Source organism: Diadema antillarum, unplaced genomic scaffold, assembly GCF_040938485.1.
Source record: "Diadema antillarum isolate AM-2024a unplaced genomic scaffold, OU_Dant_1.0 seq00000527_RagTag, whole genome shotgun sequence".
NCBI lineage: Eukaryota > Metazoa > Echinodermata > Echinoidea > Diadematoida > Diadematidae > Diadema > Diadema antillarum.
In genome coordinates this window covers 657,673-679,201 of record NW_027271479.1, presented here as the reverse complement: position 1 = coordinate 679,201, position 21,529 = coordinate 657,673, and the positions used below count along the sequence as shown (strand labels likewise).

General features: G+C 44.1%; 1 protein-coding gene across 1 annotated transcript; it reads right to left on the bottom strand.

Annotated features, from left to right (window-relative positions):
• Nucleotides 1-1,159: 1,159 nt before the first annotated feature.
• On the bottom strand, nucleotides 1,160-20,200 carry LOC139734480 (uncharacterized). The gene is made up of 3 exons (XM_071645263.1): nucleotides 20,059-20,200; nucleotides 2,390-3,421; nucleotides 1,160-1,188 (listed from the first exon to the last, which is right to left on the bottom strand). The coding sequence occupies exons 1-3, from the start codon at nucleotides 20,198-20,200 to the stop codon at nucleotides 1,160-1,162; spliced, it is 1,203 nt and encodes a 400-aa protein (XP_071501364.1).
• Between the last annotated feature and the right edge of the window lie 1,329 nt (nucleotides 20,201-21,529).

Here is a 21,529-nt window from a genome sequence, read left to right as displayed (position 1 = left end):
ATCTCGCTATAAGAGTAGCATTTTACATAGACTTGTGTGGAAGGAAATTTGGGACCGGGAAAATTTCCTCGTAATAACCGATATCTCGTTATAGCAGTGTTTGTCGGGCATAGATATGCTTATCAAGCTCTGATAGCATTTCCAAATGAGTAGCTTAGTCATAATAAATGAATTTTTAACCAATTTGGTCTCGTTGGGTGTATATCCCTGTACTTCTGAATCGAAACTAACCGCTATACAAAGAAGAGCACTGTCTTCTGTATGTTCCATAGAGCTGTAAAATGCAGCTCTATGGTATGTTCACAGGTGTTCTGTTGTAAACGCGGTGCGCTTAGTCTTTATTCAAGGCAGCGAAGGGAACATCCAAAGCTTATGATACAGTCTATATCCTTTTATCTAAAAACAACAACAACAAAAAGCAATTCCTCGTGAAATTTACCGTATTTTTCAATTATTTATCATTTTCCGGCGAAAACGCTACAGTGAAAACGCTAACACCACGCCATTGTCGCTTTATTTCCATCCAACAATAAAAGATAATGCAAAAACAATGTACCGGTACACTACAAAACATTATAATGAATGATATTGTAAATGAACAGAGTGATTTTTGTTTAAAACTGATGTATTTGTTGAGAGGGTAGTATAAAAACAGTATAGATAATCCTTTTTATGAGGAACTTTAGATATGATAACGGTACATTGGTCTAGATAAAGACTAAGCGGACCGCGTGACAGCTGTGGACATCATAACCTTTTGGATATTCCCTTCGCTGCCTTGAATAAAGACTAAGCGCACCGCGTTTACAAGGAAGACAGTGCTCTTCTTTGTATAGCGGTAAGTTTCGATTCAGAAGTATAGGGATATAAAATCGAGACCAAATTGGTTAAAAAATCATTTAATTATGACTAAGCTACTCATTTGGAAATGCTATCATAGCTTGATAAGCATATCTATGCCCGACAAACAAACTGACACCAAAAAGGTTTTGCCACCTCAGGTGGTACCAACAACCCATTTTTCGGGTCTTGGCCCATGGACTACCTATGTGAATTGAGTGAGAATGCAGCAATAATTATGCCTATTAGTACACATCATTGAGAGTTTAAGGACAATCAGACAATCCGTTTAAAAGTCATGAATTTTTGAAGTTCCTGCTCAATCACTGCTGTTTGAGGCGAAGACTGCTACAAGATTGTGTAAAACGATATAGAGAAAAATTAATGCATTAAAGAAAATTGAACATATTTTCACTTTTCTCGCATACGCTTGACTTACCTATTTCATAAGGCAGTGAGAATAATGCCCTTAACATACGTCAGTGACAAGTAGAGGAAATGTGCATTTTCCCCAAAAAAATATACAATTTTGTGAAATTCTCCTATCATGCCTGCGACATCATACATTGTAGTAGTCTTCTTATTCGCCAGTAGTGACTGCGCAGATACTTTCAAATTCATTCAGGCCGTGTCACACCTTCCCGGGCAAGCCTTGTGTGCGACTTGCGAAGAACGATAAATGTTACCCGGATGTCCCCGCAGATGACCCGCACATACAAAACCTAGCTTAGCACGTATCTCACCCGTAGTTACCCGGAGTTGCGCACGCAAGTCCTCTTTACCCGCAGCGAAGTTTTGGCCCCGTCACATCTTTTTGGGCAAGATACGAGGGCTCGATGCGTGTGGGGATTTTCGAGCACGCAGGGCAATTTTTGCGGGCGGACAAGGATTTGGGCAAGTTAGGCATGCGTCTTACCTGCGGACCCGTGTTACTTACGTTCTACTTACGTCCATTCTGTTTGACCTGCGTGTGGGCGCACGGGTGGTGAGTGAGGGCTGACAACTCGGTGAAGGAATTCCTCTGAAGGAATAAATTGATATGACAGATGTCCTACAGAATTTCATTAAGGCTCGGAACGCAAAAGCATAGATCCACGGGCAACTTACGTACTTCAAGCGGGTCAACTGCCTGTGACTTGCGGCAGCTTACGGGCCTCCTGCTGGTATTCTGCTTGGACCTCTACGGGCAATCCCCGCGGCTCACCCGGAAAAGTTTTGGTTATGCTCAAAAGAGTGGCTGAGGGTAAATAGGACTTGCTTGCGCACCTCCGGGCAACTGCTGGCGAGATACGCACTATAAATATGTACTGTCAGGTGCGGACCAACAGTTACTGCTGGGAGGTCCGGGTAGCAATGTTTTGTTCCCCGCAAATCACCGAGACACGGTGTGACAAGGCCTTGAGCATGCTCAAAACTCGTTCCGGGTGAGTCGCGGGGGGTTGGCCGCAGAGGTACACGTAGAACACCAGTAGGAGGCCCTTCACACGCAACTCTGTCTGCTGGTAGAAAGTGTCTCTCCATCTGAAAGAGGTGGAATTGAAACACATACCGAGCAAGTCATGGATCTCTGTTGGAGACAGTTTGGTCCTGTCTGGTAGAGTTCGATCAGAGTCGAGTCTCTTGAGGATGGTAGCGCACGCATCCTTGACTGGCACACTCGTGAATAGTGACTCAACATCAAAGCTGATGAGAAGATCAATGTTAGAGACTGTCATCTGACGGACTTGGTCAATGAATTGTTTGGAGTTCTTCACATGGTGTACAGTTTGGCCAACAAGAGGCTGCAAGATAGAAGCCAAGTGCTGAGCTAGTGCGTATGTGGGAGAGCCCCTGGTCGAGACGATGGGTCTAAGTGGAATGTCCGGTTTGTGAATCTTGTCGTTTACCCTTCGTTCTAGAGCTGGTGTAGGGTCTCTGGGTAGTTTCTTGTAGGTGTCAGTGTCAAGCAGAGTATGAACCTTGGTCTCGTAGTCCTCTTTATCCATCACCACAGTTGCATTCCCCTTGTCTGCTTTGAGGATGTGGATGGAATTGTCCTCTTTGAGACTGGAGATGCCTGACTTCTCGGCTGTAGTGAGATTAGGCCGAGTTGGATTGACCGAAGTCAGTGCCTGGGTGATTTGGATGCGAACCGAATCCGCCTGCGATCGGCTGAGATGTTTGAGACCAGGCTCAATGCGCTGGATGAAATCCTTCCGGTTAACTTGCTTGGGGGCCACGGCAAAGTTCAGTCCAAGGGAAAGAACCTGTTGTTCATCTTTAGTCAACTGGCGCCGACTTAGATTTACAACGGTGTTGCTGGGCCGCAAGGTTCGGGTCGGTTTGTTGGTGGTGGGGTTGCGAGGGATCAGTTTCTTGAACTTCCTCATTTGTCGAGTCCTGGTGGTCTGGAAGACAAATTCACTGGAGGATTCATTGAAACGATCAACCTTGCACCAGTCTTCCTCAGAGAGTGTGGACTGAAGGTTGTCCTGAGTCGCCTGGATGTCCTGTTTGAGTCGTCTGAGCTGGCAATGGGTGAATCCGATCCGTTCGCGTGTGAGGTTCTCTGAAGCTTGTTGAAGTATAGCCAGTGGCGTATCTAGGGGAAACGGCGCCCGGGGCAAGCGTGAAAATTGCGCCCCTAATTTCTGAAAAAGTGTTCAACCCCAACCCCATCCCGGTAGGGACTTTAAACAAAGTCTACATGATATGCTTTTTTCAAGCACTTAAAAGGGGTCTTTTGAGGGTGATTTAAATGTAGCGAATTTTGATAAATTTTGGCGAGCGAGCGCAGCGAGCGAGCCGAAAATTTTGGTATTTCAGCTTACAAAACATGGAATTCTTGTCATTTTTTGCTTATCAAATCTTACAATTCTAATCAAGATATAGTGACGGCCTTATAGACAACGATTTATACCAACAAACTGAGGACTTTTAAAACATACTCTAAATTAGTGCGCGCGAGTGAGCCGAAATTTGTATATTTCTACGTCATCATCACGTTGTGTTCTTATCTCTCTTTTATATATATATATATATATATATATATAAATTTTGGCGAGCGAGCGCAGCGAGCGAGCCGAAAATTTTTGTATTTCAGCTTACAAAACATGGAATTCTTGTCATTTTTTGCTTATTAAATCTTACAATTCTAATCAAGATATAGTGACGGCCTTATAGATAACGATTTATACCAACAAACTGAGGACTTAAAAAAAATACTCTAAATCAGTGCGCGCGAGTGAGCCGAAATTTGTATATTTCTGCGTCATCATCACGTTTTGTTCTTATCTCTCTTTTTATATATATATATATATAAATATATATATAAATTTTGGCGAGCGAGCGCAGCGAGCGAGCCGAAAATTTTTGTATTTCAGCTTACAAAACATGGAATTCTTGTCATTTTTTGCTTATTAAATCTTACAATTCTAATCAAGATATAGTGACGACCTTATAGGTAACGATTTATACTAACAAACTGAAGCCGAAATTTGTATATTTCCGCGTCATCATTACGTTTTGTTCTTATCTTTTTTGATTTTTTTTGCGCCCCCCCCCCCCCCCGAATGTTCGAAACCGTTGGCGTCCTTTTTTGATCCAATCGGCGATCGCCTTCAGAACGAAAGAAATTGCAGCCGCTGCTCAGTGAAACATTTTGCCTGCTAAATATTAAATGACATGTGTGAACACAATAGACCTTGTCATTTTGTCCGCGTCATCGTCACGTTTTGTTCTTATCTTCTTCTTCCTTTTTTTGATAAATTTTGGCGAGTGAGCGCAGCGAGCGAGCCGAAAATTTTTCTATTTCAGCTTACTAAACCTGGAACTCTTGTCATTTTTTGCTCATGAAATCTTACAATTCTAATCAAGATATAGTGACAGCCTTATAGATAACGATTTATACCACCAAACTGAGGACTTGAAAAAATACTCTAATAGTACGAGCGAGTGAGCCGAAATTTGTATATTTCCGCGTCATCATTGCGTTTTGTTCTTATCTTGTTTTATTTGGGGTTTTTTTGCGCCGCCCCCCCCCCGTATGTTCGAAACCGTTGGCGCCTTTTGATCCAATTGGCGATCGCTTCAGAACGAAAGAAATTGCAGCCGCTGCTCAGTGAAACATTTTGCCTGCTAAATATTAAATGACATGTGTGAACACAATAGACATTGACATTTTGTCCGCGTCATCATCAAGTTTTGTTTTTACCTTCTTTTTTATATATATTTGGCGAGCGAGCGCAGCGAGCGCGCCGAAAATTTTTGTATTTCAGCTCACGGAACATGGAATTCTTGTGTGAACACAATAAACATTGTCATTTTGTCCGCGTCATCATCATGTTTTGTTTTTATCTTGTTTGATTTGGTTTTCTGCCCCCCCCCCCCCCTTCCGGGCGAGTTTTCTTCTTCTTCTTCTTCTTCTTCTTCTTCTTTTTTCTTTTCTTCTTATTCTTCTTCGTTTTTTTCTTTTTTTTTTCTTTTCTTCGCTTTTTTTTTCGTTTTTTGCGCCCCCAAGGAGTGGCGCCCGGGGCACGTGCCCCCCTTGCCCCCCCCCCCCCTAGATACGCCACTGAGTATAGCCGCTGCCCGTCTGGAGTGAACAGGTTCATGAAGCACCAAACCCCGGGGGATTTCCCCTGTATCTCTGCACCTCTTGAGGAAGGTGAGATTGTTGACAAGTCTGGCTTCCTTGATCTTCGCTCGCTTTAGTCTTCTTGTATCCTTAATTCAATTTCAATCTCTTCTCACCACACACAAGGACAAACGACACTCCAAGAACCTTCCTGGAGTCTACCGCATTCCTTGTGAATGCGGTAAGGTCTACATCGGAGAGACAGGCCGATCCTTCGCCACCCGGTTAAAGGAACATCAGGCCCATGGACGACGAGACGAACGGGACAAGTCTGCTATTATTCACCATGCCCACACCTGTGAACACAGGATCCTATGGGATGAGAGCAGACTCATCACACAAGTCCCCAACTGGTACCAACGACGAGTCAGAGAAGCACTGGAAATCGAGGTACATAATACTGTCCCGCAGGATAATGGCCTCCACCTGAGCAATATCTGGCTAACTCTACTTGACAAGCAGGCTAATTAACACCCATTAGCCTCCACACAATAGTGGCCCTAATTGATACTTACAGTTAGACAACCACCACAATGTGTGCAGCCAACCGTGACAACCTCTCCACACAGGAAGTGACTGTGTGCACTCAACCTTGACCTGCCCACCTACTGTGACCCATTCAGCCAATCAAAGACTTTCCCTCTAGGAACACAAGGTCCCTTTGATCCTTCATGAGGGTATTTAAGCCGGATTTTCCACTCACTTGCTCAAAAAAAAAAATTAAAGTGGTGTCTAAAAATAAAATAATGAATAATGTTTGGCGTGAAATATTCGAGTATTGAATGCAACGCCAAAAATTATGACAACAACAACAACAACAACTTGCTCATTCCCTTGAGAACGGCGAGAACATGCTCGCCGAAACGTCGGGATTGGGTAGGCCCTTTTCAGGGCCACTCACTTACTCCAGAAAGAATACGTGGTGCACCGTGAAGCCTTCTACCACCCAACGTTCTACCACCACGGAAGCCTTCAAAGATTTCAGAAATTATATCAGTCCTGTCCCTTCTCCTGTAAAATCATACTATCACTGACATGATTCTACAGAGCATTGGATCTTTGAGCACTAACTCATATCCAGACACAATCCGAACAAGCAGATATCGCAAGCTGGATGAGACGACTTCATACAATCCAACCCCATGTTCTCAATACCTCCTGATATCGATGAGGGAAATGAATACTAATTATGATTTCTGTCATTCCTTATACACATTTTCCTATAGGCCTACACCTCTTACTCGAGGTCACTGTCAGTTCTTCCTTCCTCTTGTCAAAGTTGCCGTTTGTATAGCCGTTTTTACACACACACATACACACACAAACACGCACACCTGTATTGTGTGTGTTTATCATGTATGCAATAATATATGCATAATAACTGTTTATATTTCTCCTTTGAATTTTGCTTTTATGTCGTTCCACTTCTATATACTATTATATCATTTTTTGTTTGTTTTGTATTTTGCTTTTAATGGCTCTCACTTTCATATTTTGGTAACATCTATGTACACCAGGTTTAGGGCTCGTTACTTGTTCAGCCCCCCCCCCCCCTCCCCTTCGCTCATGCTGATGCTGCGTCACTGTTCCTATTCTGTGTCTTTTATGTTATTCATCATAGTTGTCTGATGTTACCTCCCTATCATTATCCCTCTCATTTTGCCCTTATAATCCTTGGGATCATCAATGGCCCACCTCTGCCTTTTGTCTGTTTACCCTCCTGCCTTTTGTCTGTCTATACCCTCTTGCCGGGGATTAAAAATCCCCGGCTTCCTTTAATTTTTGGCTCCCTGCCTTTGCTTCTAACTCCTCCCTTTGTTTTATTGTTCCGTGTCCCTACATATAGCCCTCCTTAGATTGTGCTTGTTGTGTGTAGTCAATTTATGTGATTACTTTCTCTACAGGCCCCTTTTGTCGCCATTAGTTTACCCCCATGGGCTCGTCATTTTATTATCTCCGCCAAAGAGGGACTCGATCGTTTGGTTTGGTTTGTTTGTTTGTTTGTTTGTTTATTTATTTGTTTGTCTGTTTGCAAAATAACTCAATAAGTTGCGAACGGATTTGAATGGAACGGGCAGGAAATGTTGATATTGACACAAGGAACCGATGATTAAATTTTGGTAGTTGGGAAGCAGTCATAAGCAGCTATTTTTTAACAAAAATAAACACGCATCGAACAACACATCTTATCGCTCACGTTTCTTTCATAAAACAATTTTATTCGCTATAGTGGGATTCGCGAACTCGCTATATTATTTTCAGATGAACAAATAATACTCGTTTTATCTTGGGGGCTATAAACATTGGCTTTGCAGCATTCATTTATATTCAGCTCATTCAGAATAACCGATTCGAAAGCATTATGCACAACGCCTCCACTATCATTTTGAAAGAATGCACTTGAAAATTATATCATACCAATACATTACATAATTATGAAGTCAGCAGAACACCGTACGATTGTAGGCCTACAATTATATAGCCATTGCTGTGTTTATTTTAAAAGAAATAATGTTTAAGAATCAGTCGAGAACATTGCCTGAATTGGTGTGGATTTTCATTTTAAACCTGCCTTCCTCTTATGAACTTGTTCACGTGGTTATGTCTAAATTTGCATTCTGTTAGGTGTTGTGACTCTTGTGTCATCTGACGTGCTGTTGATGACATCAGGAGAGGAAAGAAGAAAATAATTTTGTAACTGAGACACTTCGTAGATATTTGAACAAACAATTTATGAATTTGTGATATCACGACCTATTCATGTCAACAGGCGCCATATGGACACAGACCAGAATTGGATTTAAAGGGATCATAATGTGAGTTATGCAACGAAGATCTTATAGAGAATTACTATTTATAACATGCAATGAAGACTTGGTATTGTCACAGAAACCTGTCGACAAACTTTAACTTTTAAAGAGGTATTTCAGCACAACATATAACAAAATTACCCATCAGAACAATTAAATCACAAGTTGATAAGGGAAATATAAAAAAGCTAGGTTAATCATATTTTTGGCTGGTGATTTACAAAAGAAAGAGCATAAAACCTAGCCTGGATACAAAATGTAATCTATGCAGTGATAGGGAGTAGAACAGTTTGTGTTAAACAAATGACAGAAAGTATCATGGGATTCATCCTTCGATTCTGTATTACCAAATCTAGAATTTTATCACATTGATTTCTCAGCTTGGGTATAAATATTGAAGTTGGATACATTATCGATTTTATAATCATGTCACCTGCATTCAGAAAACTAAATCTCAAAGACATCGATTCTACAATTTTGTATGCGTCTGACCATGAAGTAGACTGGTGAGATTTTTGCACTTCTTGGATATACAGAAATGTCTTCAAAAGTATGATATTGTTATCAAAGGGAGATGATACTTATCTTAGGGATAAGCAGAATTATCAGGTTCTTTATTTTCATAGTAAAAAACTCCGTTTCCTTTCACTATGTGTTGTTTTGAAACAGAATAAGAGCTTTTTTTGCAGACAAATATTAAGAAAGCTGTCATTGAATTATGCATTGGAACTTCACTTCAGGTAGATCTTTTTTTAGCACACAGTAACATTGCAATTTTCAGGAACAGGAGGAAAAAAAAAACAAAGGGAGAGATATCAGTTTCAATTTTCATACAGTCCCATTTCCTTTCAATTTGTGGTGTTTTCTTACAGGAAGGGCTTTTCATCCGTCCCTGAATTGTGCAGTAGAACCTCACTCAAATCTGCTTTCAGCTCACCACTTTCAGAAACAGCAGGAAAACAACAACAGCAACAATATCCTTCACATAATTATAGGTATGATCCGTCGCGTCGAAAGCAGCCACACGTCGCTGTCACCACAACCGAGAAAATCACTCTTCCGTCGAGGCACATGTGTAGCGAGAAAAAAAACCCAGATATTTTTTGTTTATTTTAGCTGATTCAAAAACTATAGAGTTTTGTCTGCCGCTAGCTTCAGTTTCAAAATGTCTCGATTACTAGAAAAGTGTGAAATATTCGATTTTTTTTTTGCAGGCATTTGTGTGTGTGCGTGTGTGTGTGTGTGTGTGTGTGTGTGTGTGTGTGTGTGTGTGCGTGTGTGTGTGTGTGTGTGTGTGTGTGTGTGTACTCCCTAGCAGCGATCGAAACTGATTGGCTGATGGTGACGTATTTCACTGAAGTCGTTCTTTGCCCAAGTGCGAGTAACAAAACTCGGAGCGATGAATTGTCTGTAATAGAAGAGAGTCATGGACTTCAATGTAATTAATGCAAACGTATTGATTGAGCGCGCCTTGTCGACTTACTTGACAATGCTGGACGTAATCCCGAAATATCTTTGCGCCATCACTACTCTCTCTCTCTCTCTCTCTCTCTCTCTCTCCCATTGTATTTGCTGAACAGGGCTGCCAGATGATGATCTCGGGAACAAAAAAAAATGTGAAATTGGTGATTTCTAGAAGCCCTTGGTGATAAATTTTTATCCTTGTAACCAAATCTTGTTGATATTTTGGCACAATGTATTTTGCTGGTGATTTCAGAAAACAAAATGATCATGATAAATAGAAGCGAAAATGCTCCTTTCCCAAAGTTTCTCCCTCAACACATTGCATTTTCCTGTAAAACTCACACACACACATACACAATTGTGTATGTGTGTGTGTGTGTATTATATTTTTTAACCAGGCTCGTGTTCGCAATGAAATATGAACAAAAATAAGCAGCTGTATTGTTCTCTCTCGTGCTGCTAAATCACATCTTTTTTAACATACATTGCAATATGTGTTTTTGATTTGTTTTTTGCAAATCATACCAAACAAACACACACACACACACACACACACACACACACACACACGCACGCACACACACACACACACACATGCACTGAGGTATTGCCCATTGAGCACATCGTTACACGTTTCGTAATTATTGCGTTTGACCAAACGTGTTCTGCAATACATTGGGAGACCAGCGTAATTCAATCATGCAGAGTATACTGGTATAAGATGGAAGTTTAACGTGATCAGTTACGAATCAGTTTGTGGTTGTCTTCAAGTTGAACCCTAAACCACACGTTCCGAAATCTGCTATTTTTTTTCTGATTTGTTTATTCATGTTTTTTTTTTGTGATTTTCACATGCCTTTTGGTGATTTGGTTTTGTTGGATTCTGACACCGCTGCTCAATTTTTCTCCTTTCTTTACGTTGATCATACGCTCTTTAAAGGCACGACAAATCGAGTACAAAACATTTCTGCTACAAACAGACCCTAGAGAGTAATGTCATTATTGACACATAGCTTCTTTTGCTGCCCCAATTAGATACAGGAATGCTTCGTAAAAAGATCGTTTTGTTTTATCCGTCTCTGATTCAAGCATTATTTTATCATATCCAATCGTGAAGCTATGAAGTTATTTTGCGACATTTTTGGATGTCTAATGTGAAATTACAATGGTCGTACTTTGTGTTTAATTTGGCACAAACTATGTTTATTTGACAATCAAAGAAGAACGAATTCGTCATATGCTCACATGACAACGTGTAAGCAGTTTTTTTTTTCGGTTTTTTTTTTTTTTTTTGTAGTCTGTTGTAGAAAGAGAATACAAGTGAAACTAACGTATACTGGATAAAAGAAAAAATCAAGTCCGTAACAGAATTCACCAGGATTAGAAAGATTACGTATTTCATTCAGAGGACATAACATATTTGCGTGATTTCTCCTCATGCATTCGAAAAATCATCAAACTAATCTTCACTCTTGAGAACCTTCTTAAAAAGTGTGTAATCCGTTATCTAGATGGTCTCGTTATTCAAGTTTCGTCAGAACACAAACTGGAACCATGCTTTCGACGCCAAAATCTGACCACTATATCGCCAGCTGAAGTCCAATGGGTGTTAATTATACTCATATTACGGAGTTCCGACATTAAACAAAAAACAACAACAGCAACCCAAACATTGCACGTTTTAGGAGCTTAGTAATTTGCTGCATATTAAACTTGCTGATATTGTATACAAAAGCATGTAACAGACATATACAAATGTGACACAAAAATTCACCGGAAGCAAACCCAATCAGGTATATATACACCAAACGTCAAATTAACAAAACTGTATTTCCTGGCATACACAGCACAGCACAGCACAGCATAGCACAGCACTCACCTCAGCACAGTATTATAGTAAAGAATGCCTATTGACAACAAATAAACGATAACTATTTTGAATTTTCCCTTTATTTTTGACTTCATTAATTACTACGATATTTTGGATTTGATTATTGAATCTATTTTGTAGACACGTCCGTCTTACAGATATTATGTAAATCAATTTCAAATCTCGAATTTTACCCCGAGGCCTCGATCCACGTCAAGCTGCTGTTTATAATCGCGTTCTCCTGCTTTTCTGTTATCATAATAGCTAAAAATGTGTAATTTTGAAATCAATTCATTTAAATCCCCTTCTGTTATTCTTTTTTCGTGAAATTTGTTTATTGGAACGACATGATTATCAATCATTATTTACATAATTTACAACTGTTGGTTCAACGATTTGCTTCTGAACATTTTTTTTTTTTTTGTGAATGTTATTATGCTACACGTCCCATACATCGAAAACTGTCATGTTCATAGTGTGTGTGTATATATGTACTTTGAATTAATTTTTAAGACAGTATGCTGGCTTATGCGTCGTGTAATGTTAATTTCTAAATATGTGCATTCTTTTGTTATGTGTGGTTTGGAAAAAGGCAGAAATATAATCAAACCAAACCAAAATCAAAACGTCAGTTGTCTTCATTTACTCTTTTTTTATCTCGTCCCATACACTATTTTGATATTCTGTTTATTTTATTCCTGATCAATCATGATACTAGTAGATTAATGCAGCAGCTGCAGCTGCAGCATAAGTATTTGGGATGATTATGTTCGCATGTTGCAACCTACAAGCAGGAAAACAATAGATAATTAAAGCACAAAACCAAGTTTAAACGTCCTAATTTCACTTCATCTTATCATTATCACTGACATGAGAACTGTACGTGTTAATCCTTTCAGAAAATGTAGCTGCTTAATTCAGTTAACACTGGAATTAATATCTGCAGTAAGAACCTCTCGAGCTTTCAAATGAATCATGTTCCTCAATTTTCTTCAAGGCAGACAATTTTCAGACTTCAGTGAATTGACAAATTCATATAACAGGCATAAGAAGAACATAGCTGGTAATCGGTATACTAAATGCCGCACTTCTGCTGAATAATTTAAGAATTTGTGTTAAAAGCAAAACATTTACTGTTCAGCGAGCGTATAAAAAACTGCTGTACCGGCGTGATATCATCAAAGTATTACACAGAATCGCGTCACCGACAACATGACCGATGTTACGAGTAATACGTACAGAAAAGTTATCTTTTTGAATGCACGGACTGCTAGTAGCTATACTGACCAGAGATCATTATTACCACACGCTTTACGTTTTACACTGTGCAAGAATCTTTGACATCCTGATCCAAAACCCGACAATAAAAATAAAAAAAAGAAAGCGCTACCTACATTGTAAGCAATCACATCTTGTGTATTACCGACGCTTTTAGCTCCGTCTTTTAACATCATGAATAGTGAGTTTTCGCAAGCACGACGCGGCCGGTAGTGGAGCGGTTCGTGTGCAAAATTTGATTCTACGCATGTTCAAATGCGAGAAATTTCCCTTCCTGGGAAAAAAGAGTAGGGTTGTTACGGCACAAATTGTTGCTCCTGCATAATTTGTCGCCTGGCGACAAACTGTGCTGCTTGGGCAATCCCCAATTTTTGTCCTCGATGGCGACAATTTGTGCAGGCAAAATGAAACGTAGCAGCACAAATTGTCGTCGGTCATGCACTATGAATTGTGTCAGTGTGTGGTTGGGGTGATTATGCATGCTCCAGTGTTACGCTTGGGTGGGGTGGGTATGAATGGAAGTTATGCGTATCTGTGTGTGCGGAGGGGGGGGGGGTTGCATGGTATGTGTTGTGTATGATTTGTAGGTGCGAACCCAAAACGAGCTTTTCAATTAGATATTAATCAAACTGAAAAGAAAATCTTACCACATAAATCTTCAACAGCAGGCAGGAGCAAAAGTCTACTGTGGCAATTAAAATGCCTTCAACGTGTATGAGCACGTGTTTAGAGTTCACAGCGGCGTTGATTTCAAAATGGTATGTGTGAGGCGGGCTAGGACAGAGACCGAGAGAGAAGGCATACGAGGGAGGTACCCTCCCTAAATGTTATCTGTTTTTGTCCATTTTTTTTCACTGCATTCATTTTCTTCCATCAGTCTTAACTTCAAATCCCATATCACAATTCTTTGTCCCAGAAAAAGTTTGCCATGCTTAAGCAAGAGCGAATAGCATTTCATTTTGTCCCCAATAATTCCCGAAATGAGGACCATTTTCTTGCGTTCTGTCCAAAATATCTTATCCACAGTGTGCACCAGATTGCTGAATTTCAATCATGAAAATGCAGATTGATTTAATTTTAATGTTAGCGGGTGGGGGAGGGACTCGGAGTTGGAATATCTGTGAGCAGGGGACGGGTGTGGGAGAAGGGTGTCTCCCCTCCCCCCCCCCCCCCCTGACGAGGAAGATTTTGCATTTTCAGACCTGAGATTCAGCGATCTGGTGCACACTTTTGGTGAAATTTCGGATTTTTCCTATAAAAAAGAAAGAAAAGAAAATAATATCAAAAGATAATAATATTAAATAACTAAATCGTGGCATCTCACCTCTTGCTCCGTGTGTGCGACATCACTGTGTAAGCTTACTAAATAGTATCTATACATGGAAGTTGACAGGGAGAGGGTGTGGGAGGGGGTGTATTGCATTTTGGGAATTTTAGAACATAGAACGATCTGATGTGCACATTCATGGAATATTCGGAAAATTGTCAATCCTCAAAGTGTGCAGAGTCTAAGTCAATGGATAGGAACCGAGCGGGGGTGGGAAAAGTAAATTAAAAGAGGATGAGGAAATGTTTAAATTTATTACAATTGAAGTAATACATGTAGATCTGATGAATGAAATAATACCATATTTCTTTCATTTCGGAAATTTTTGGGGGAACAAGATGACATGTCTGAACCCCAACCCCCCTGGGTGTGCTTACTCTTGCTCTGAACCCCACCCCCCTGGGTGTGCTTACTCTTGCTCTGAACCCCACCCCCCTGGGTGTGCTTACTCTTGCTCTGAACCCCACCCCCCTGGGTGTGCTTACTCTTGCTCTGAACCCCACCCCCCTGGGTGTGCTTACTCTTGCTCTGAACCCCACCCCCTGGGTGTGCTTACTCTTGCTCTGAACCCCACCCCCTGGGTGTGCTTACTCTTGCTCTGAACCCCACCCCCTGGGTGTGCTTACTCTTGCTCTGAACCCCACCCCCCTGGGTGTGCTTACTCTTGCTCTGAACCCCACCCCCCTGGGTGTGCTTACTCTTGCTCTGAACCCCACCCCCTGGGTGTGCTTACTCTTGCTCTGAACCCCACCCCCCTGGGTGTGCTTACTCTTGCTCTGAACCCCACCCCCCTGGGTGTGCTTACTCTTGCTCTGAACCCCACCCCCCTGGGTGTGCTTACTCTTGCTCTGAACCCCACCCCCCTGGGTGTGCTTACTCTTGCTCTGAACCCCACCCCCCTGGGTGTGCTTACTCTTGCTCTGAACCCCACCCCCTGGGTGTGCTTACTCTTGCTCTGAACCCCACCCCCTGGGTGTGCTTACTCTTGCTCTGAACCCCACCCCCTGGGTGTGCTTACTCTTGCTCTGAACCCCACCCCCTGGGTGTGCTTACTCTTGCTCTGAACCCCACCCCCCTGGGTGTGCTTACTCTTGCTCTGAACCCCACCCCCTGGGTGTGCTTACTCTTGCTCTGAACCCCACCCCCCTGGGTGTGCTTACTCTTGCTCTGAACCCCACCCCCTGGGTGTGCTTACTCTTGCTCTGAACCCCACCCCCTGGGTGTGCTTACTCTTGCTCTGAACCCCACCCCCCTGGGTGTGCTTACTCTTGCTCTGAACCCCACCCCCTGGGTGTGCTTACTCTTGCTCTGAACCCCACCCCCTGGGTGTGCTTACTCTTGCTCTGAACCCCACCCCCTGGGTGTGCTTACTCTTGCTCTGAACCCCACCCCCCTGGGTGTGCTTACTCTTGCTCTGAACCCCACCCCCCTGGGTGTGCTTACTCTTGCTCTGAACCCCACCCCCCTGGGTGTGCTTACTCTTGCTCTGAACCCCACCCCCTGGGTGTGCTTACTCTTGCTCTGAACCCCACCCCCTGGGTGTGCTTACTCTTGCTCTGAACCCCACCCCCTGGGTGTGCTTACTCTTGCTCTGAACCCCACCCCCTGGGTGTGCTTACTCTTGCTCTGAACCCCACCCCCTGGGTGTGCTTACTCTTGCTCTGAACCCCACCCCCTGGGTGTGCTTACTCTTGCTCTGAACCCCACCCCCTGGGTGTGCTTACTCTTGCTCTGAACCCCACCCCCTGGGTGTGCTTACTCTTGCTCTGAACCCCACCCCCTGGGTGTGCTTACTCTTGCTCTGAACCCCACCCCCTGGGTGTGCTTACTCTTGCTCTGAACCCCACCCCCTGGGTGTGCTTACTCTTGCTCTGAACCCCACCCCCTGGGTGTGCTTACTCTTGCTCTGAACCCCACCCCCTGGGTGTGCTTACTCTTGCTCTGAACCCCACCCCCTGGGTGTGCTTACTCTTGCTCTGAACCCCACCCCCTGGGTGTGCTTACTCTTGCTCTGAACCCCACCCCCTGGGTGTGCTTACTCTTGCTCTGAACCCCACCCCCTGGGTGTGCTTACTCTTGCTCTGAACCCCACCCCCTGGGTGTGCTTACTCTTGCTCTGAACCCCACCCCCTGGGTGTGCTTACTCTTGCTCTGAACCCCACCCCCTGGGTGTGCTTACTCTTGCTCTGAACCCCACCCCCTGGGTGTGCTTACTCTTGCTCTGAACCCCACCCCCTGGGTGTGCTTACTCTTGCTCTGAACCCCACCCCCTGGGTGTGCTTACTCTTGCTCTGAACCCCACCCCCTGGGTGTGCTTACTCTTGCTCTGAACCCCACCCCCTGGGTGTGCTTACTCTTGCTCTGAACCCCACCCCCTGGGTGTGCTTACTCTTGCTCTGAACCCCACCCCCCTGGGTGTGCTTACTCTTGCTCTGAACCCCACCCCCTGGGTGTGCTTACTCTTGCTCTGAACCCCACCCCCTGGGTGTGCTTACTCTTGCTCTGAACCCCACCCCCTGGGTGTGCTTACTCTTGCTCTGAACCCCACCCCCTGGGTGTGCTTACTCTTGCTCTGAACCCCACCCCCTGGGTGTGCTTACTCTTGCTCTGAACCCCACCCCCTGGGTGTGCTTACTCTTGCTCTGAACCCCACCCCCTGGGTGTGCTTACTCTTGCTCTGAACCCCACCCCCTGGGTGTGCTTACTCTTGCTCTGAACCCCACCCCCTGGGTGTGCTTACTCTTGCTCTGAACCCCACCCCCCTGGGTGTGCTTACTCTTGCTCTGAACCCCACCCCCTGGGTGTGCTTACTCTTGCTCTGAACCCCACCCCCTGGGTGTGCTTACTCTTGCTCTGAACCCCACCCCCTGGGTGTGCTTACTCTTGCTCTGAACCCCACCCCCTGGGTGTGCTTACTCTTGCTCTGAACCCCACCCCCCTGGGTGTGCTTACTCTTGCTCTGAACCCCACCCCCCTGGGTGTGCTTACTCTTGCTCTGAACCCCACCCCCTGGGTGTGCTTACTCTTGCTCTGAACCCCACCCCCTGGGTGTGCTTACTCTTGCTCTGAACCCCACCCCCTGGGTGTGCTTACTCTTGCTCTGAACCCCACCCCCTGGGTGTGCTTACTCTTGCTCTGAACCCCACCCCCTGGGTGTGCTTACTCTTGCTCTGAACCCCACCCCCTGGGTGTGCTTACTCTTGCTCTGAACCCCACCCCCTGGGTGTGCTTACTCTTGCTCTGAACCCCACCCCCTGGGTGTGCTTACTCTTGCTCTGAACCCCACCCCCTGGGTGTGCTTACTCTTGCTCTGAACCCCACCCCCTGGGTGTGCTTACTCTTGCTCTGAACCCCACCCCCTGGGTGTGCTTACTCTTGCTCTGAACCCCACCCCCTGGGTGTGCTTACTCTTGCTCTGAACCCCACCCCCTGGGTGTGCTTACTCTTGCTCTGAACCCCACCCCCTGGGTGTGCTTACTCTTGCTCTGAACCCCACCCCCTGGGTGTGCTTACTCTTGCTCTGAACCCCACCCCCTGGGTGTGCTTACTCTTGCTCTGAACCCCACCCCCTGGGTGTGCTTACTCTTGCTCTGAACCCCACCCCCTGGGTGTGCTTACTCTTGCTCTGAACCCCACCCCCTGGGTGTGCTTACTCTTGCTCTGAACCCCACCCCCTGGGTGTGCTTACTCTTGCTCTGAACCCCACCCCCTGGGTGTGCTTACTCTTGCTCTGAACCCCACCCCCTGGGTGTGCTTACTCTTGCTCTGAACCCCACCCCCTGGGTGTGCTTACTCTTGCTCTGAACCCCACCCCCTGGGTGTGCTTACTCTTGCTCTGAACCCCACCCCCTGGGTGTGCTTACTCTTGCTCTGAACCCCACCCCCTGGGTGTGCTTACTCTTGCTCTGAACCCCACCCCCTGGGTGTGCTTACTCTTGCTCTGAACCCCACCCCCTGGGTGTGCTTACTCTTGCTCTGAACCCCACCCCCTGGGTGTGCTTACTCTTGCTCTGAACCCCACCCCCTGGGTGTGCTTACTCTTGCTCTGAACCCCACCCCCTGGGTGTGCTTACTCTTGCTCTGAACCCCACCCCCTGGGTGTGCTTACTCTTGCTCTGAACCCCACCCCCTGGGTGTGCTTACTCTTGCTCTGAACCCCACCCCCTGGGTGTGCTTACTCTTGCTCTGAACCCCACCCCCTGGGTGTGCTTACTCTTGCTCTGAACCCCACCCCCTGGGTGTGCTTACTCTTGCTCTGAACCCCACCCCCTGGGTGTGCTTACTCTTGCTCTGAACCCCACCCCCTGGGTGTGCTTACTCTTGCTCTGAACCCCACCCCCTGGGTGTGCTTACTCTTGCTCTGAACCCCACCCCCTGGGTGTGCTTACTCTTGCTCTGAACCCCACCCCCTGGGTGTGCTTACTCTTGCTCTGAACCCCACCCCCTGGGTGTGCTTACTCTTGCTCTGAACCCCACCCCCTGGGTGTGCTTACTCTTGCTCTGAACCCCACCCCCTGGGTGTGCTTACTCTTGCTCTGAACCCCACCCCCTGGGTGTGAAAAATATTAATTTCTTAAACGACAACACTCCACCAGACAAGACCCAGTCTCAAAGAGTGTACCACACCCAGTGGATGGGTTTTAAACAAGATTGCATCTTGTTTAAACTCCATCCCCTTGATGTGGCACATGATACTGTGTCTTGTCTGGCCTAGCGTTGTCTTTTAAGAAATTAATATTTTTCTATATCGTTTTGTATAGACTCGTTTACTACGTAATACGGGACACGCGGCACAATCACACCAACACACACTTTATTTTTAAATCATTTTGTATATGCGATGTATATGCATATGCATTTGCATATACTTGTATATGCACATGAATATGCATCCACTTCACTTATTAATGAAGTGGATGTCACATTTCACACTTTGCACTTTCACAACACATCCGAAACTACAAGACTGAACAAATGAATTTTATTTTCCATTTCATTTTGGATGCCAGAGTATATAAGATAAATATGTCAAAAGTGCAGAGTGTAGAGACCCCAGGGGGCGTGCTGTCACAGTGCTGACTTGGTTGGCACCGTAACAGCACACCCACTGGTGTCTGTACATTCTGCTTTTTTTTTTCTTTTTTTTGGGGACATATTTTATCTTATATGCTCTGCATACAAAATGAGATGGGTGTCACATTTCAATCTGGGCACTCTGAAAATGAAGACAAAACAGGTTCTGAAAATAAACTTTTATTTTAATTTCGTAACATTATTTTTTTCTGTATTGCAATCAACTGTACAAGTCCATGAAGCAATCTATATTTCCACTAAAATGTGATGCTTGACCAGGTCTTTGAGAGATTTTCAAGTCTTAAGATGAAGCTGTCGTTATTAGAGGGGAAGTCATATCATTCAGCTAAATGTCTCGAGGCAACGGGGAATACTGCTACATACGACATGCATCACAAAGCACGTCGCCAGCTATTTTGTTGGTTTCTTGGGAGGAGAATTAGAACCAAAAGAAGGGTCTAAATTCATCTATTGGAGCCTCCATTTAGTCTTATGGTTTAAGATATTAGCTATCGTCTGTCAGGAAATACCAAAATTTATTGTGGATCTATCTTAATAATTATCTAACCTTACTTCATGTTTACATGGTTTTAAGACAGTATATACAATTAAAAGCGAAACTTGTTCGCAGTCATTTGCTTTTAAGATCATTCAGATTTTATCATAAAGGAATAAAGTTATATTGGATGAAGCAAAGAAACGGCCAGTCCCCAAAAAGACAGCCAAGTCACTTAATAAAAACTTTAGATGCATTACCCGGGATCGTGAAAGTCGTTCTCACAGTGCTGACCAATGTGAAGTACGAGAGGGGAGGCCCCGGCCGTCAAAGATGGCTCTATGGTCAGCTCTAGTAATGGGTTGTTTGAGCGTGGATTAGTCTCGTTGGTTGTATGCCCCACTAAGGCAATGTGGATGCTCGGCATTCTGGATCAAGTAACCTGTAGAAGTCTTATTTAACTAGAGACATACAAACATGATATCGATCATAAACGTTTCCGCAATCTACATCTCACTACACTGATCAGAATCGGTATTACTTTTCACTTTTTTTATTTTTTTAGTTTTACTTTTTCAAATAAAAAGAAAACCAAACGGAAGTCCAGGATATAGATGATTTGGTGGCACACGGCGTGTAGTAGCATAGCAGTTTTCTATAATTTCTGTCCCAAATATGGAATTAAAAAACCAAAGGCAATGAGAGCTTACAGCCAATACACTATCACCGCTTGAAACCGTATTCTGCTAAAATGATGTCCACTTGAGCTAACTGCTAGATTCTATAAATGGTTACGGAACCCGTATACAAGAGATAAAAGAGATAAAGCGGCATATTGGACACGCCCTATACTGTAACACAGGTGAAACAATATCATTTTGCAAGCGTAGATTTAAAACACAGACTAAACTACTAATGGCCCATTCGTGGCGGTATACAGGTGGACTGGTGTCTGCTGCCGGGGATGGCTCCGTGGTCAGTCGAGCAGGTGTCCGAGCTTGGATTGGTCTCACTGGCTGCACTGCACGTCCCCCGTAAAGGCTGTTGGGACACTCGGCATGGTGGGCTTGTCAAAAAACATTTACCTTTGATACGACAGGCATACAAATATAAAGTAACCAGTTAATATAGTTTCCACACAAACAATGTTACATAACATTAACTTGTAAACATAAAAAAGCATCTGATGCACACATCGTGTGTAGTGTTTTTACCTCACTAAGACCATAGATCTATATAGTCTACAGATATTTCGTGAAGCAAATAAATAGATAGATAAATAGAGGGCTAAATGTGTTTTACTTATATTTGCTTTGAATGCCGGTACAAAGGAGCCATTGTAGACAGCTGCCCAACTCCTGGGAGAGATGATGTCCACGAAACGGCCGTGTGGTCCTCCCCGCTCCTCACCGGCATGATGTCGGATGCCTTGCTGCAGGGAAAGATGACTCGTTCCTCAGCATGCACGACTCCTCCATGTAGCATAGACTCCTCCAGCGGTGGTACAGGCTGGTCTCTGTCCACGCTGTTCCCTTTAATACTTTTCACCGGGGAGGTGTTCCCACCTCCCTGTTTTCACTGAATCGACCCCCAAGCCAATGACAGGAGTACAAACTCTCTTGAACGCCCATATGAGAAAATCCCTCGTTTTCATTGGTTCTCACAACATCAGCAGTTTCTCAATATATCCTGTCACGCGACCCAAAATGGGCGCGGTTAACATTCCTAGTCAAGGGATTCCAATCATAAGTCTAAT

Coding starts and splice junctions, on each gene's coding strand:
- LOC139734480 (XM_071645263.1), bottom strand. CDS start 20,200: ATGCCGAGCATCCACATTGCCTTAGTGGGGCATACAACCAACGAGACT. Junction 3,422..20,058: donor ACTTCACATTGGTCAGCACT/GTGAGAACGACT, acceptor CGTTTCCCCTAG/ATACGCCACTGGCTATACTT. Junction 1,189..2,389: donor AGAGATCCATGACTTGCTCG/GTATGTGTTTCA, acceptor ACAATCTTGTAG/CAGTCTTCGCCTCAAACAGC.